We start from the raw sequence: 19209 nt of genomic DNA, 5'->3' as shown, positions 1-19209 counted from the left end.
GGGACCTTGAGTTTTTTCCAGGAGAGAAAGGGAAAGAAGATTCTTTGTTGTTTACCGGCGTTGTATACATGGATGACAGCGCGCGTGTTTAAGGAGATGGTCGACGTCAAGAGTCTATCGAAGGCTTCATCGCACCAAGGGCTTAAAGGTAAGGGAGGAAACGATTGGGCCCGATTCTTTGCTGGCTTGAGCGAAAGAAGTATAAAATGTCGCCTTCCTTGGCTCGGAAGTAAACTGGCTATACAGCATTGTGGTAGTTTTCCTAATGTGCCTCTCATAGGTGCCCGGTACTGTATCAATTACAACCCCCTTTTGGTGCAAAGACAATTCGGGCATCCCATGAGAGGGGCACCTTCATCAGATTACCTTGCTACCCTTTTCATTTATTACGAAGACGGGCATTTCATTGAACTGTTAAGAAAGGTTAAAAGCGCCTGGGAAAATGTTGTTCGAGCAGAGAAGGACTTGAGGGATGGAGTAGTGGATAGTAGGGTTAGTTATCACACTTGGATCCTAGAGAGAGTGGAAGTGGTTAAGTTTCCTTTCAAGCCAACCAAGGATCAATCAACTAGTGGAGAACCATCCCAGGCCCTAGAAAATGAAGAGGTGCAACAATTGAAGGCTGAGATGGAGAAATTGAGGGTGAGGAATGCTAGGTTGGAAAACGAATTACAACGGGCGCGTAATGATCTTGTGGACATGAGAAATGATAATGAAGAGAAGTCGCAGGCTTATGAAAACATTGTCGAAAGCCAGAAGGCTGAAGGAGATTATATATTTCGAGTAAAACAGGATCTAGCGGCCGCGAATAAGGAATTATCCATGAGAGCAAATGATAATAAGGTGGCTTTAGAAGAAAACAGGCAATGGAAACAACTCTATGAGGAAGTCAAGAGGGATAAAAGGGAAGCCCTAAAAAGATTAAGAGAAGCACAAGTCCAAATACAAGAAGTGGGACATCAAATGAAGGAAATGGCTACATCATCTGAGGCAGAGATGAATCAGGAGCGTTGGAAGTGGGAGGAGTCCGAAAAGGAATACCGGGCCATGTTAAAGCAAATGGAAGATTACATCGAGGAGTAGGAGGAGCGATGGAGGTCGATGGAATTTGAAGAAAGGCATCAAGCCTTGATAAAGCAAATGAAAGAGCACATCGCAGAGCAAGAAATGGCTGTAAAGCACTGGAAGGAAAGCTTCTCTCAATTGGCCGCTTTGGCAAATGGGGCAATTGAAGATATCCCCAGGATGGTGTCGAATGCTGAAGCAAGTACTCATTTTCGTAACTCACCAGCGAAAATAGAATTGTTTATTCATCATTGTAAATGGTTGGTGGAGAGATGAAATCTTTCATTGCCCGGGAGCGGGATTGATGTACATCATAATTGCGTGTTTTAGACGATGTAATGGATCAAATTTTCTTTAAATGAAAGATGAGGGATGTTTGTTTGGTATCGGCTTGTGTTAATTTTCTATCAGTATTGTCATCGTTATCCTGTGATTTCCACTTATCACTAGCATGCATCATGTTTGCTTTTGTTTTGCATTTTTCATCTTTATCCAATCTAATAAAAATAATCATCAGTACAAGTGAGAACAGCGGCTAATCTTCCGCGACATCTGATAACAGTTGAAAAACTGTTATTTTCATGCTTAAAGTTGATACTAAAAGCAACCTTTAGACTTAGAAACTAGCTTGAAATCATGCCTTTTGTTTATATTTTCAGAAATAAGAGAGCTGGACAGGTTTATGCTTGATTTAAGTGTTCTTGTGCAGGTTTTGAGGTGAATTTGGTGAAAGAAGTGAAGAATAAGAGAGAGGACATTAGAAAAGACAAGAAAGAGTGCAAAAAGGAGAAGTCGAAGGAACCGCTCAGCGGCAAACTACCGCTGAGCGGCACTCAAGAGGTGACGTTGGAACCGCTGAGGGGCAAAATGGCCGCTGAGGGGAAGAAAGAAGACGCGCAATCACCGCTGAGCGGTAAATACCGCTGAGCGGCACTTTTTGGGCTTGGACTTTTGTAATCTTTTGTAACTCTAGATTAGTATATAAGGGCTTGCACGTCCTATAGTTAGGCATCTTTGGCAGAAACGAGGCAAACACTCTCTCTTTCACCCCTTTGAAGGAGGATCTTGGATGCTCAGGCTACCTCTTCACCTTTATTGGGTTTATTCTTTCATACTTTCATTGTAATTCATCTAGGTTCACCATGAATATGGTGAACTAAACCTTGTATGTTTGTTGGGGAGTCAAAGTAATCTCTTGAAGCTCTCATATATGGATTTGTTGAGTACATCTTTGAATTAAGACATATGCTTTCTTTCATCATTAGTTAGGGTTTTTCCTCTTTGCTCAATGCTTGCATTGTTTAACTCATTCTAATGCATGATTATTGGTTTTGTTGATACGGACACGTACGGGGAAATCTAGATCCGGGGAATTTCTCCCAATATTATACTGACAATATTATATTGGTTGCCTTTAAGCTCCTGCACTCATGAACTAATCATTAGGAATGCTAGGAATTGTATGAACTATTTGATTAGGGAGAAGCCATCTAGAATGGTACATTAGAGAGTGGCATTAACAATGATGATTTGAATGTTGAATTCCTAAAATATATGAGAGTGGATGAGATGAAATTGACCCCCAACAACATATTCATTCATATATTTCCTTGAAAGTGTTTATCTTTTGTGTTTGTCATTGATCAATTCATGCATACATATTTAATTTTCGTCTTTGCATATTAAACTTCAATTATTGTGTTCTTAAGTCTTAGCTAATCAACAAATCACATAACTAAACTAGGCCGTGAGTCCTTTGGGAGAACGATACTTGGTCTTACCAAGTTTATTACTTGAAACGATTCGGTCATACTTGCCGATTGTGAAACAAGTTTGTGACATCATATTTTGGTGCTTACAAATTTGTCCATCAAGTTTTTGGCGCCGTTGCCGGGGATTCATGGTTTAACTGGTTAATTTGTGTGATTATTGATTATCTTTGACCTTAATTTGAATTTTTGTTTTTATTTTTCTGTTTTTATTGTATTTTATCTTTTTATCTTTTTAGGTTAGATTTTATTTTATTTTATTAGATTTTATCTTTTTATCTTTTTAGGTTAGATTTTATTTTATTCTTATTCTATCTTTTAGGTTAGGTTAGATTTTATTTTATTTTATCTTTTAGATTAGATTTTATTTTTTAGATTAGGTTTTATTCTATTTTATTTGATTCTATCTTCTAAATCTTTTATCTTCTTATATCTTTTCAATCTTTATTTTCTTCTATATCTTTTTGTGCTAACAAATCTTTTCTAGGGTTTTGTTTTCTTGTGCATGCAGGAGGCAATTCGAACTAGAAGTAAGAAAACAACAGAACCACTACTTGAAGGGCTAGACGAGAGTAGAAGGAGGAGAAGAATCAGAACGTCCAGAGAACTTTTCCCTTCTCCTGAAACTCTCCTACAATCATCACCACAAGGTTCTGTTCATAGCACAGGGAGTATGGAGAACAATAATAATGCTAGAAGAACTCTTGCAGATTACACTAATCTTGCTGGACCTCAGCAATTCAATAGCATAGCTCGACCTAGAGTCAATGCAGCCAACATGGAGGTCAAACCAGCATTAATTCAACTGGTAAAGAGTAATCAATTTAATGGGTTATCACATGAAAGCCCATATGAGCACCTTACAACATTTAATGAGATCTGTAACACGGTCAAGATTAATGGGGTGCTAGACGAAGCTATCAAACTTAGCTTGTTTCCTTTCTCATTGGGAGGCAATGCTAAGCTTTGGTTGAACTCTTTTCCAGAAGAAAGTTTCACGGAGTGGGAAGCAGTGGTTGCAAAGTTTTTGAATAAATACTTCCCACAATCTAAAGTGACTAAGGGAAAGCAAGAGATATCTTCATTCAAGCAGGGCATCGAAGAATCACTTGGACATGCATGGGATAGGTATAAAAGCTTGTTACGTAAAACTCCCACGCATGGCTTTGAAGATCAAGAAGTAGTCCTAACTTTCCTTGGAGGGCTTGGTTCACAAACCAAGATGATGCTAGATGCCTCAGCTGGAGGCAATATCAAATGGAAGACTCCAGAGGAAGCAACTGAAATCATTGAAAATATGGCTACAAGTGATAATGAGCTGCACAATGAAAGAGGAGCTCCTATGCCACAGAAAGGGGTTCTACAATTACAAACGCATGATGCTCTGCTAGCACAGAATAAAATTCTAACTCAACAGCTAGAGACTCTGACAAAAACTTTGGCTCAATTACCTAAAGAGTTGAAGTCTGCTGCCCAGATACAAACCCAGTTGTGCGAACTATGTGGAGGTGATCACATAAATGGCCAGTGTGCTTTTCCAGTGGAGGCCGTGGAGGATGTTAACTTCATGGCTAATCAGTTTCCATACCGTCAAGGGAATTATAATCAGGGTTGGAAACCACATCCAAGCATTGGCCAAGGACAAACTGGGCAGGCTAATCAGTATAATAAGCAGCAGCAGCAACCAACCTTGTGGCAACAATTATCTATGCTTAATGACAGATCAACAAGGTTGGAAGAAACTCTTCAGCAATTCATCCAAAAAACTGAATCTTCTCAAAAGAGCACTGAAGCTGCTATAAAGAATTTGGAGATTCAGATGGGTCAGATCACCAAGCAATTGGAAGAAAGACCCAACAGAAACTTTGGGGCTAATACTGAGGTTAACCCCAGAGAAGAGTGCAAAGTGGTCAAGAGTGTAAATGAAGAGATCATTGAGTTGGAAGAAGATGAAACAGAAGAGAGAAGAGAAGAAGAAAGAAAGGACACTTTTCCTTTTCTAACAAATCAGGAGAAACCAATGGATTTCACAGATTTATTCAAAATGGTTGATAATGAAGCTCCTTGGGAACAAATTCTACAGAAAATAGCAGTTTACACCAAATCAGATGAAGGAACCTCTACAAAAAGAAGACGTAGAGAGGATGAGGAAGAAAAGTGTATAACTGTTAAGAAAGAATCATTCCCACCAAAAGCAGCAGATCCAGGCAGTTTTTCTATCCCTTGCATTATAGGGAAGAAAAAGGTAAAGAAAGCTCTCCTTGCTTTAGGCTCAAGTGTTAACTTGATGCCTTATTCTCTATTGGAGCAAATTGGCCATGTTGAAATAAAACCTGTAAAGGTTAATCTTGTAATGGCTGATGGATCTTCAAAGGAGCCATGTGGGATTGCAGAAGACATTGTAGTTTGTGTTGGCAAACTTTAGTTCTTGGCAGACTTTGTGGTGATGAAGATGGAAACCGAGAAGATACCTTTTATACTTGGAAGACCGTTTATGAAAACGGCCAGGGCTATCATAGATGTGAATGAAGGTATAGTGGTTCTCCAAGACGGAGAGGAGAGAGTGGTGGTGGATGTCTTCAAAGATGAAACACAAGCAAAGGAGGAAGAAGCCAGTTATAAAGCTGCATTTCGAGATGCACCCATAACTAGAGGTAAAAATAAAAATCTTGAGGTTTCTGATAACCATTGTTTGTATTTTCAGGCACCCAAGGTAGAAGAGATTGGAAAAGGAGAAGAAGTTCCTAGAGACTGGAAAAAATTAAAACTCCAACTTGGCATACCTGTAAGACTCAAGAACAAGTTGTGGGTTATAAAAGGCTTTAAAGAGAAGGAGATGATAGAGATAGAGTCTCCATATTCTAGAGAGTCCAAAACAGTCCAAAGGAAGCAGTTGAAAGGTTGGTGGAAGGACTACATCAATTATAAAGAAGATGGAACGTGAGCTTTAACAGGGTCAAGCTAGTGACGTTAAAGAAGCGCTTGCTGGGAGGCAACCCAGTAGATTTACAAACTTTTGATTTGGTTTTATAATTTGTAATTTGTGAACATTATTCTGGACATTATTTTGTGGGATTTAGCATCTACTGAAGGATGCTAGGTGGTTAAGTATCTACTGAAGGATACTAAGTTTGTAACACCTACTGATGGGTGTTGGTGAGAAGATTTTACACCTACTGATGGGTGCTGGTAAGTTTGAAACACCTACTGATGGGTGTTGGTGGATTTTGGGTCAGGCTCGTGACGTTAAACAAGCACTACCTGGGAGGCAACCCAGTTGATTGATTGTTTTCTGTTTGTTTATTTTTAGGATTTGCATAAGCATTTTTAACATTGAATTGCAGGGAACCTATGAGGGGTATGCTAGGAAGGCACGTAGGTCAAGAAAAGAAGGAGAAGGGCACATCACGAAAGTGCCGCTGAGCGGCAATTACCGCTGAGCGGTACTATCGCAGATGGGCTTAAGTTCCCCTTAGCGGAACCCGAGCCCATTGGGGTATTTTTAAACCCTAAGCTGCGCGTTTTTATATTCTTTCAAGCTCTTCTCTGCATTAAGACTCCCACATATCTCCTCTTAGGTTTCCCACATCTTTTTACTCTTCCCTCTTTAGAAAATTTCTCTTCCACTCACTTTTACACTAGTGTGCTATCAAAGTTTGGGGTTGGAAGAGAGCATTCTAGTTTGGAAGCATTCTCATATCATCTAGCATCTCCACCCAAGTAAGTAAAATGCATTTTGTTCATTCTAGGGTTCTTGAAATTGACTGTGATTGTCAAAGCATGAATATTTAGGGGTTTTGATTTCTATGCATGATTTGATGATATATTTGATGTTTGAACCGATTAAACTGCTTGATTATGAACTGGAAAACTGAAAATTGCATTTGGGTGGAGTTAGGACAGTTTAAAAACGAGATTTGCAAAAATCTGCAGATCACCGCTGAGCGGCATTTACCGCTGAGCGGCACTCTGCCAGATTTGCTTTTTCTGGTTTGTTGCGTGTTTGAATGTGGCACTGGTGGCGCTGAGGGGAAATTCTGGCCCTCAGCGGTGGTTTAGCTTCAAAAGGAGTTTTGTTTTGTGTTTACTAATGATTAACATCGTGTTCTGTGGTTTTGGATTTATGTTTGAATGCAGGAATGGCATCCTCTTCAGGAAAGAGATTGAAAACCATGGCAACCAAGAGAAAGGAAAAGGAACCAGAGCAGCCCCATAATGGCAGGTTCCTCTCTAGGAAACATGAGAAGCACTTTAGGGTGGTTCAGGACAGGAGACTTCTAATGGAGAGAAAGGTTGGAATGATACCTAACTTTGCTCCTCAATTTGGAGAGCAAGTGTTAGGGAATGATTGGGGGAAGCTAGCCACTTATCCATCACCTGCCAACATAGCTGTGGTGAAAGAATTCTACACCAATGCAAAGAAGATTGGTGATTATCCAGCTGAGAATTATTTGGGCTATGTTAGAGGCCATGCTATCAGGTATGATCCTGACTCCATCAATAACTTTCTGGATACTGTGTGGGCTGGTGAGCAATGCCAGTTTGCTCTTAGCATGGAGGAAGGTGCTGACTTTGAGGATGTTGAGAGAGTATTGTGCATACCTGGAGGACACTTCCAAAGGAATAGATCTGGCTCAGTGGTTAATATTAGGAGGACAGATTTGACTCCTCTTGCAAAGTATTGGATGGCATTTTCTCATGCCAACATTCAGCCATGTTCACATGTGTCAGATATTACTCTCAGCAGGGCACTCTTCATCTACTGTGCTATCAGAAACTTGAATGTTAATATTGGGCAGGTGATAGCTGATGAGATTAGTGTGTGTGCTAACACCTCAAACAACAAAGCACCACTGGGACATCCTTCTTTGATCACTCACCTTTGCAAGCTAGCTGGGGTGGACACTTCTGTTCCACCATTTGAGAGGCCAAGAAAAGCTATAGATGAGGCCTATTACAGACAGTACTGTGGAGGTGAGGAGGCAGCCCAGCCAGTGCCACCACGCCAGGCTCGTAGAGAGAGAAGGCCAGCACAGAGCAGGACTTCTGCTGATACTCATGAGGCAGAACCATTCCAGATGAGGGACATGTATATGTCTCTTATAGGTGCTCAGTTGCAGTCCATCCACAGAGGGCAGGTGGCCACGGCTGAGATGATAGTGGGGATGTATGATACCCCTCCAGCACACAGGTGGACTATGGATGAATTCCATAATGTGGTAGCTTGGCCAGAAGAACCATGGCATGGAGGAGCTGAAGCAGCTGAAGCTTCAGCCCGAGACATGGATGAAGATGAAGCTGAGGAGGAGGATGCATTTGATGAAGATGATGATGAAGAGGAAGAGGAAGATACAGAGAGCTCGGACTGATGAGGAGCTGAGATAGCATTTACTGATGAATGCTATCATATGATTATGCTTTTGTGGTTTAAGTTTTCTGAACTTATTTGTTTTTGTTTTTAGATTAGGGTTTGATGTACTCTATTGAACACCTGGTTCCTTATGATGGTTTGCTATTAACTGTGATTGTGTGATAAGTAATGATTGAATGATGCTTATTGATTGATTAATGTTGAGATGATGTGCACATTAAAATGCTTATACAGGTGATTCACAAGCTTTGTGAACAAATGCATAATATCATGATTGTGATTGTGAAATTAAGCAGGATGTGCATGTCAAATGTGAATGAGCTTATATGTGAGGTTTTGAGCTCCAGAGTTGTTATTGTTGAATGCTGTTACTTTGAAAGCATGAATGACTTTGCCCAGGTTTTCTATGATTGAATCAATTGCTTGTTTTGCATCATATGATCAAAGGCCGTGTTTTTGAAACCCTTTTTATTGGCCAAATTCATAAAGTTAGCCTTCTAAAAGAGAACACGTTGTGTTCTATCCTTTGAACCCTTAGCCTTAAATATACACTGAACACCCTTGATTGAAAATCTTTACCTTGAGTTAAGTAGAAGATCTTGTGTGGTATTGTTAAATGTTCAAGTTTGGGGTTATTGGGGAAACATGAAAAAGGAAAAAGCATTGAGCTAAGAGCTAAAAAGTAAGAATATGCAAAGAAAAGAAAAGAAAAAGAAGCAAAGCTCAATGCAAATGCAAAAGCAAAGGCAAAAGAAAGTTGGGAATGAATAAGAAGATTGTGTTGTTATGATTCTCTTAACTCAAGGATTTTGTGATCCAGAAAAACCAATTTTCTTGTTAGCCCAGCCACATTATAAGCCATTGAAAAGTCCTTGTGATGATGCATGCTTGTGAATGTATTTGATTGTGGTTAAATGAAAAGCAAAGTTGATTCATGTGACATTGTGATAGTGGAGTGAATGAGTGAAACACTTTACCTCTTATACACTTGTGTGTTGAGTGAAACACTTTACCTAGTGAGGAAATATTCCATAAGCACATGAACATCCATGCTTAATTGATTGATCATTCATGAAAAATAACATTTGTTGGAATTTAAATGACTTTGTGAACACTAAAGCATGTGCACATCTTGATTGAACTCTTGGTCTTAAGTTTGAGTGAAGTTATTACTTATCTTGAAAAGAGGATTTTGAATGAGTGAACCATCATATGAATTGGTTGGAGATGGAGTTACATTTTATTTGCTTGAGGACAAGCAAAGTTCTAAGTTTGGGGTTGTGATAACAGTTGAAAAACTGTTATTTTCATGCTTAAAGTTGATACTAAAAGCAACCTTTAGACTTAGAAACTAGCTTGAAATCATGCCTTTTGTTTATATTTTCAGAAATAAGAGAGCTGGACAGGTTTATGCTTGATTTAAGTGTTCTTGTGCAGGTTTTGAGGTGAATTTGGTGAAAGAAGTGAAGAATAAGAGAGAGGACATTAGAAAAGACAAGAAAGAGTGCAAAAAGGAGAAGTCGAAGGAACCGCTCAGCGGCAAACTACCGCTGAGCGGCACTCAAGAGGTGACGTTGGAACCGCTGAGGGGCAAAATGGCCGCTGAGGGGAAGAAAGAAGACACGCAATCACCGCTGAGCGGTAAATACCGCTGAGCGGCACTTTTTGGGCTTGGACTTTTGTAATCTTTTGTAACTCTAGATTAGTATATAAGGGCTTGCACGTCCTATAGTTAGGCATCTTTGGCAGAAACGAGGCAAACACTCTCTCTTTCACCCCTTTGAAGGAGGATCTTGGATGCTCAGGCTACCTCTTCACCTTTATTGGGTTTATTCTTTCATACTTTCATTGTAATTCATCTAGGTTCACCATGAATATGGTGAACTAAACCTTGTATGTTTGTTGGGGAGTCAAAGTAATCTCTTGAAGCTCTCATATATGGATTTGTTGAGTACATCTTTGAATTAAGACATATGCTTTCTTTCATCATTAGTTAGGGTTTTTCCTCTTTGCTCAATGCTTGCATTGTTTAACTCATTCTAATGCATGATTATTGGTTTTGTTGATACGGACACGTACGGGGAAATCTAGATCCGGGGAATTTCTCCCAATATTATACTGACAATATTATATTGGTTGCCTTTAAGCTCCTGCACTCATGAACTAATCATTAGGAATGCTAGGAATTGTATGAACTATTTGATTAGGGAGAAGCCATCTAGAATGGTACATTAGAGAGTGGCATTAACAATGATGATTTGAATGTTGAATTCCTAAAATATATGAGAGTGGATGAGATGAAATTGACCCCCAACAACATATTCATTCATATATTTCCTTGAAAGTGTTTATCTTTTGTGTTTGTCATTGATCAATTCATGCATACATATTTAATTTTCGTCTTTGCATATTAAACTTCAATTATTGTGTTCTTAAGTCTTAGCTAATCAACAAATCACATAACTAAACTAGGCCGTGAGTCCTTTGGGAGAACGATACTTGGTCTTACCAAGTTTATTACTTGAAACGATTCGGTCATACTTGCCGATTGTGAAACAAGTTTGTGACATCATATTTTGGTGCTTACAAATTTGTCCATCAACATCCCTACTGGACTCGAGCCAATTCAAGGATCATGGAAAGCTGGGAAGAGTCACAAGAATCCATCAAAGCTGATGTGAGCGAGTTGAAAGACCAGGTTGGCCAAATCTTGGCTGCCCTTGAATCCCTGAAGACTACTGGAGAGTCTTCATCTGCATTAGTTGGTGGGAATGCCCATTTTTATCCTCCGTTGTTCAATGCTGTGAGCCAATCAGTTCCTTTCCCGTTGTATGGGTTACCCTCGGGATACACTCCTACCGTAGGAGAGTACTTAGAAGGAGAGAATGCGTCATTACCCATTCCCACAACTGTTGATGTACCGCCAGTCGTCACTCAGGGACCTGTCTCTGTGACGGCTCCCTTGGTGAGTACACAAATGAATGAAGCAATCACAGTTGAAGGAACGCGAGTAACTACAGTGCCACATATGACTGTTAATCACGATTTTTCAGCAAGAGCCGCATCACAAACCGCGGCGCATGGGGGATTCAGTGGCATTGACGAAGCTAAAGGCAGACTGGAGATTCTGGAGGAAAGATTGAGGGCTATTGAAGGGGTGGAAAATTATGGGTTTGGAAATGTTGCATGACTAAGCTTGGTTCCTGGTGTAAAAATACCGTATAAGTTCAAAGCGCCAGAATTCGAGAAGTACAAGGGTAATACATGCCCTAAAAACCATCTGGCCATGTATTGCAGAAAGATGGCTGCGTACGCCTATGACGACCAGCTACTCATCCACGTTTTCCAAGATAGCCTGGTTGGGGTGGCATTAAACTGGTATACCCACTTAGAGCCATCTCGAATCCATTGTTGGGCAGATCTAGCTGATGCCTTTGTAAAACGGTATATATACAACACACATGTCGCACCGGACCGTCTGCAATTACAAAATATGGGGAAGAAAGACAATGAAACTTTCAAGGAATATGCCCAACGGTGGAGAGAATTGGCCACACAAGTTGAGCCGCCTTTGTTTGAAAGAGAGATGGTGACAATGTTTGTAAATACGCTCCAGCCACCCTTTTATGAACATATGGTGGGGAATGTGTCCGTCAATTTTGCTGACGTCATCATAATTGGCGAAAGGATAGAAATTGGGATGAAAAATGGGAAAATTACGCATGGCTCGCCCGCGACTACAAACTACAAAAAACCTGGTTTCAATCCAGGAAAGAAGAAGGAAGATGATGTGCATGCAACATCGACAATGCCTGCATGGAGAAGTCAGGCTCCTATTCACAGTTATAGACCACACCTAGGCCAACCTCCATATGCAGTCAATGCGGCTTTTGCTCATCCAATTAGACCTCAACCTCAAGGATTTTATCAACCACCACCTATCGCAAACAACGCTTGGAGGACTGGGTCAAGCGCGAATCCAAATGCGAATGCGGGTCAAGGCACTTACCCGAGGAAAACCCAGGAAAGAAACTTTGTTCACTTCACCCCCATCCCTATGACTTACACTGAATTATTACCTCACCTCGTTAAAAGGGGTCTAGTTGCTATATGTCCGATGATGCCTATGCAGCCTCCATACCCTAGGGGATATGATGCCGATGCCAAGTGTAGTTATCATGGGGAAGGCGTGGGTCACTCAACTGAGAGGTGTATGTCCTTCAAACATAAAGTGCAAGCTCTAATCGACGCGGGGTGGCTGAAATTTCAAGAAGATAAACCTAGTATTGATGCTAATCCATTATCCGGGCATGGTAGTGCCTCGACAAATGCCATTGAGGTTAAGAAGCATGAACTTATAAGGGATGCAAGTAAGATTCGGAGTTCCAGAAGGTTTATTTTCAAGGAATTATTGAAGTTGGGTTTTTTAAACTGGGATTATGATTTGGGAAGGGCATGTGGACTCCATCCATGCGCGGAACACTCTATCGATGAATGTGTTGAATTCGAAGAGTTGTTGCAAGATCTGCTTGATAGGAATTTGATACAAGTGTGTTACGAGAACAAGGATGAAGAGGTGTTTGCACAAACTAGTATGGAGTCTGATGTAACTCTGCCAGAGCCGTTGGTAATCCGTTTCACTCGAACCACCCCTACACCAGTAATTCAAGGAAGATCGTCCGTTGTCATCCATACACCAGTTCCTTTTCCTTACAAGAGCGGGAAAGTTGTCCCGTGGAGGTATGGAACACATGTAGTCGACGAAGGACAGTGCATTGAAAGTCAATTCTCCAGTCAGGATCCAGCTATTGAGAATATATCAGGCATCGGCGGAATAACAAGGAGTGGTCAAATCTTCACGCCACCAAACTTGATGGGAAAAGGAACTAGCAATAATGAAACACCAGTGGCCGCAAATGCTAAGGAGCACTTAAAGGGGAAAGGGGTGCAGTTAGAGGAGACCCCTGACAAGGAAGACAAGAAAGAAATCTCTGAGGAAGAGGCTTGCGAGTTTTTGAAATTCATACAACAAAGTGAGTACAAAGTGGTGAAACAATTGAATCGTACGCCAGCTCGGATCTCCTTTTTAGAATTGCTCATGCACTCAACCTCCCATAGAAAACTGTTGATGAAGATACTGAGCGACGCCCATGTAGAACAAGGTATTTCCCTGAAAAGTTTTGAGGGCATTGTCAGCAACATCACTGCTAATAATTACCTCACCTTTACCGATGAGGAAATACCTGAGGAGGGGAGAGGGCATAACAAGGCTCTCCATGTCTCCGTAAAATGTTTTGACCACGGCATAGCACATGTGTTGATAGACAACGGCTCCTCCCTAAATGTCATGCCCAAGATGACATTAGAGAGGCTACCTTGTGACGGAATGCAGATGAAGCCAAGTTCTATGATTGTGAGAGCATTTGACGGTAGCAAGAGGGAAGTCATGGGAGAAATAGAGTTGCCGGTCCAAATTGGCCCATGTGTTTTTCAAATAACCTTCCAGGTCATGGATATCCTCCCAGCCTATAGTTGTCTATTGGGTCGCCCATGGATCCATTCTACAGGAGTTGTGCCTTCCACACTGCACCAAAAACTGAAATATATCATGGGAGATAAGCTGGTAATAGTTTCTGGAGAGGAGGATCTCCTTGTGAGTGGGCCATCCTCCACCCGTTACATAGAGGCAGCCGAGGAAGCTCTCGAGACAGCTTTTCAATCATTAGAGATCGTGGGAAACACCTATGTCGAACCATTTCTTGTGAACCCACATTTATCATGCACCTCTATCATGATGGCAAAGGTCATGCTGAAAGAAGGTTATAAATACGGGAACGGTTTAGGGAAGTATGGACAAGGACGTACATTCCCATTGGAGGTGATTGAGAACAAAAACAGATATGGCTTGGGGTACAAGCCCAGCAAGGGGGATAAGAAGAGGTTGATTGAGGAAAGGAAGGAGCGCAGTTTGGCTCGGATGGAGAAACGGGAACCAAGGACGAAGACGATCCACATTTGTAGTATCAAAGAGAGTTTTCGCAGTGCTGGATGGGTGAACACTAGCCATATAGCGGTTGTGGAAGAGGAAGCTAGATCTGAAAGCTCAAACTTCGTGTGGGTTTGCTCCCCAGATGCACAACTCAACAATTGGAAGACTTTGGATTTACCCGTGATGTTTAATTCAAATGAAATGTAATATGTTAATTAACCCTATTGCTTTACCCGGAGCTTTGGGATTCATGACTTACGGGTTGATGCTTTTATTTTGCTTTCAGTGTGATAATTGAATCGTGTTTGTTCTCATTTCCATCATCATTTAGCCTTTTTCACTGTTTTTCCTGTTTATTTATTCACAAACTTAAATAATGCAGATATGACAATGAATGTTTTGAAAATAATAATGTCGATATCCCTAAGTGGGAGCACCCTGTCAATAATACGGAAGATGATTGTGAAGATGATCCGGAACCCTCTCCAGAGCTATTGAGATTAGTGGAACAAGAGTCTAAAGAGATAAAACCCCATCATGAAGAGATTGAAATTCTCAACTTGGGTGAGGAAGACGAGATAAAAGAAGTAAAGATCGGCACTACCATGAAAGAGGAAGTGAGAGAAAGGTTGCGAGTCCTATTGAAGGAATTTAAGGACGTTTTCGCTTGGTCGTACAATGATATGCCCAGTTTGGATACCGATATTGTGCAGCATAAACTCCCTCTTAAACCAGAATGCTTCCCGGTCAAACAGAAACTAAGAATGAAACCGGAGATGTCCTTGAAAATCAAGGAAGAGGTAGAGAAACAATTTGATGCAGGATTTTTGGCTGTGGCAAAATACCCGCAATGGGTGGCGAACGTCGTACCAGTACCCAAGAAAGATGGTAAAGTTCGGATGTGCGTTGATTACCGTGATTTGAATCGTGCAAGTCCAAAAGACAATTTCCCACTACCACACATCGACACTCTAGTTGATAATACAGCCAAGTTTTCACTATTTTCGTTCATGGATGGTTTCTCGGGATATAATCAAATCAAGATGGCACCTGAAGACATGGAAAAGACTACATTTATCACATTGTGGGGAACATTTTGTTATAAGGTGATGTCTTTTGGGCTCAAGAATGCTGGGGCAACATATCAAAGGGCGATGGTGACACTTTTTCATGATATGATGCACAAAGAGATCGAAGTGTATGTGGATGACATGATTGCTAAGTCTGAATCAGAAGAAAAGCATATTCTCAACTTGAGGAAATTATTTGAAAGACTGAGAAAGTTTAAACTCAGGTTAAACCCCGCTAAATGCATGTTCAGAGTAAAATCTGGAAAATTGCTAGGTTTTATTGTTAGCCAAAGGGGGATAGAAGTGGATCCTAACAAGGTACGAGCAATAGTAGAGATGCCTGCCCCTAGGACAGAAAAAGAGGTTCGAGGTTTTCTAGGTAGATTAAACTACATCGCTAGATTCATCTCGCAATTAACCGCCACCTGTGAACCGATATTCAAGTTATTGCGTAAGAATCAGGCTTTGGTTTGGAATGAAGATTGTCAGGCCGCTTTTGAAAAGATTAAACAATATCTACAGGACCCTCCAGTGTTGCGTCCACCTGAGCCAGGAAGACCGCTCCTTTTGTATTTGACTGTGTTGGATGAGTCAATGGGTTGTGTATTAGGTCAGCACGAAGAAGATGGGAAAATAGAGCATGCTATATATTATTTGAGCAAGAAGTTCACAGACTGCGAAAAGCGATATTCGTCGTTAGAGCGAACTTGTTGCGCATTGGCATGGGCTGCTCATCGTTTAAGGCAGTATATGTTAAGTCACTCTACCTGGTTGATATCTAAGATGGATCCCATCAAGTATATTTTTGAAAAGCCCGCTCTTACTGGAAGAATAGCTCGGTGGCAGGTGTTATTGTCAGAATATGACATCGTATACGTCACTCAGAAATCTGTCAAGGGCAGTGCGTTAGCAGAATACCTGGCTCATCAACCCATCAGTGATTATCAGCCAATGCAACCCGAATTTCCCGATGAAGATATCATGGCTCTATTCGAAGAAAACATAAAAATTCGAGGCGAAGAAACGTGGATATTATTATTTGACGGAGCCTCGAATGTGATGGGGCATGGCATAGGGGCAGTTCTTATCTCTCCAGAGCGGCAGTACACGCCAATGACAGCGAGATTGTGTTTTAATTGCACAAATAACCACTAGTAAAAAATTGGGTTTTTACAGCGCACATTATGCCACGGTTCAATGGAAACCGCAGCATAATGGTGCGCGGTGGCAGTTTTGTAAATAAATCGAACACATATGCCGCGGTTCGGAGCAGAACCGCGGCATATACTCCAGTCAACCATTACCTTTGACGCCACGTGTGAATAAAAAATTAAATAACAGCGTATATGCCGCGGTTCTCTGGACAACCGCGGCATATACCCCTGCCAATTTATTGCAGGTGCTGACTGGGTCAGAGAATTTCAAAAGTTACAAGGGTATATGCCACGGTTGTCCAGAGAACCGCGGCATATACCGCTGTAACTTCTCAACTTCTCTGCCAGTCAGAGAATTTCAGAAGTTACAGGGGGTATATGCCGCGGTTTCGCAGGGCAACCGCGGCATATACCCCTGTCATCTACTGAAATTCCCCAAAAGGCAGTTGGGGAGACAGTTGTGTTTAGCACGTTACAGGGGTATATGCCGCGGTTCTACGAGCAACCGCGACATATACCCCTATCTGAAATTAATTTAATATATATTTGAAATATTTCGAGGTATATACCGCGGTTGCCCGCTGAACCGCGGCATATAGTTTGAAAATAATTAAAACTTGGAACAGTGTCGTCTTCCTCGCGTGCCCGTCTCTGTTTCGCGTTTTTCTTCTCCCTCCGACTCCGTTCATCTCCGTTTCCTCATTTTTCACCGTTTAAACTTGATATTGTTCGGTCATTATTCATTTTTGACGAGAAAAAACAGTTTTAGCCGATCAAAATCGTTTGAAACGCGTCATTCCCTCTCCGCTGCGATTTCGTTTTCTTTGCACCAAGCGTTTTCGCCGTTCCTCTTCCAGGTATTTATGCCCTTTTGCATTCTTAACGTGATTTCTTCATTAGTTTTTGCATAATGCTATAGTTTTGGTAATGTATGAAGTTTCTATAGTTTTGGTAATGTATGGTATAATTTTTGCTTTAATTTTGGTAATGCATGAAATTGCTATAGTTTTGGTAATGTATGGTATGGTTTTTGCTATAGTTTTGGTAATGTGTGTTGTAGTTCTTGTATTATTTATAAACCTTAAAATATTATTCACTAAGTTTCAATGATATGTATGAAATTGCAAGTTTGATTTTTAGTAGCTTATCTTTTTATGTAATATTTAGGAATATGGATCGAAATTGGATTAATTTACCACGTATTAGTGCTGAGTACGAGAGAGGTGTAGAGGAATTTATACAATTTGCGCAACGTAATGAGGGGAGAAGTGATGATGAAGTGAAGTTTAGATGTCCTTGTGTGAACTGTTTGAATGGGAGAAAGTTGAACGCAACTCAAATTAGAGAACATCTTATATGTGATGGTTTTCTAAGATGCTATACAACATGGATCTGGCACGGCGAAGAAATGCATTTTCCCACTGACTCTCAAAGTGTAAATGTTACTGATTCCACCATGGAAGAAGATCGACCGGATGAAGACAAATTGGAGGACATGATCCGCGATGTTGGAGCAGAAAATTTTGCCAAAGCTCATGTGTATGAGACGATGTCGACTGATGCGGAAACACCTTTGTATGTTGGTTCAACTAAGTTCACACGTTTATCAGCGGTGTTAAGGCTCATGAATTTGAAGGCGAGCAATGGATGGACTGATAAGAGTTTTACAGAACTGTTGACGTTGTTGAATGAAATGTTGCAAGATGGAAATACACTGCCCACTCGTAATTATGATGCGAAGAAAATTCTTTGTCCAATGGGTATGGAGTATAAAAGGATACATGCTTGTCTCAATGACTGCATTTTGTATAGGAAAGAGTTTGAATTTTTGACAAAGTGTCCAAAATGTGGCTTATCACGATTGGTATGTTGCTCTTCAAGGCAAAAAACAAATTGAAGTTAACGAAGACAATCTGATTAATATTTATATTGCTGACAACCATTCATTTCAAACTACAACAAATTTGGATGACCAATCTGTAGTTGACGATGATGTACATGCAATTCGGTCAGATCATGATGAGGGAATATACATATGATGAATCCATATCTTTATGTATGAATTTTCAATTTCTGTATAAGTATTTTATTAATATAACATAAGGTTTCCTTTTATACATTTCCTATGATTACTATTACATGTTTTGTTAATTTATATGATATCACATAAGTCTTGAAAGAAAATTTAATGTTGTTATTTATTTTGACAGATATATGGCTGATCATCCACATTCTTCAGGGGATGAGGCTCCCCCAACCAGATCCACTAGAGGACCCACTAGGATGAAACAACTATTGATAAGGAAAAATAGTGGTGAAAGAACTCCGGTGAACGTGAATGTCACCACGGGTGTGGCAACTGGCCCCCATGCAGATGACTTCCGATCATACCTTGGAGTAGTGGCACGTGATAAGATTAGCATTCTCATTCCATCTTTTGATCATGTGTCCGAGGGTGATCGGAACATTATTTGGCAAGATATATTGGTAAGTTAGTTAATAGCATTTGAATTAAAATTTGTTTATATTGATAATTTTGTACTAATACAACTTTATTATGTTTTTTTCAGATGACATTTGACATTCCAAATGTCCCAACACTTAGAAATAAGTGTTTGTCAACTGTTGCAGAAAATTTCAGAAACTTTAAAAGCAAGTTGACATCAAGGTACATCTTTGGACACCTTAAACATAAAAGTCCATGTAGTTCATATAAGTCCATTGATGAGGAGACTTGGCGGCTTTTTAAAGAGAGTCGGATGTCAGAGGAATGGCAGGTTAGTGTAGTTCA

At 40.5% G+C, this 19209-nt stretch overlaps 1 protein-coding gene across 1 annotated transcript; it reads left to right on the top strand.

Moving 5' to 3' along the window:
- Positions 1 to 11506: 11506 nt before the first annotated feature.
- LOC124848068 (uncharacterized) lies at positions 11507 to 14401 on the top strand. The gene has a single exon (XM_047325678.2). The coding sequence runs from the start codon at positions 11507 to 11509 to the stop codon at positions 14399 to 14401; it is 2895 nt and encodes a 964-aa protein (XP_047181634.2).
- The last annotated feature ends 4808 nt before the right edge of the window (positions 14402 to 19209 follow it).

The sequence above is a fragment of the Vigna umbellata genome, chromosome 9 (genome assembly GCF_029865625.1).
Source record: "Vigna umbellata cultivar VRB3 chromosome 9, Vumbellata_1.0, whole genome shotgun sequence".
In the NCBI taxonomy this organism is placed as follows: Eukaryota; Viridiplantae; Streptophyta; class Magnoliopsida; order Fabales; family Fabaceae; genus Vigna; species Vigna umbellata.
Note: the sequence above shows the minus strand (reverse complement) of the source record. Positions and strands in the feature narration are given on the sequence as shown.

Coding starts and splice junctions, on each gene's coding strand:
- LOC124848068 (XM_047325678.2), top strand. CDS start 11,507: ATGGCTGCGTACGCCTATGACGACCAGCTACTCATCCACGTTTTCCAA.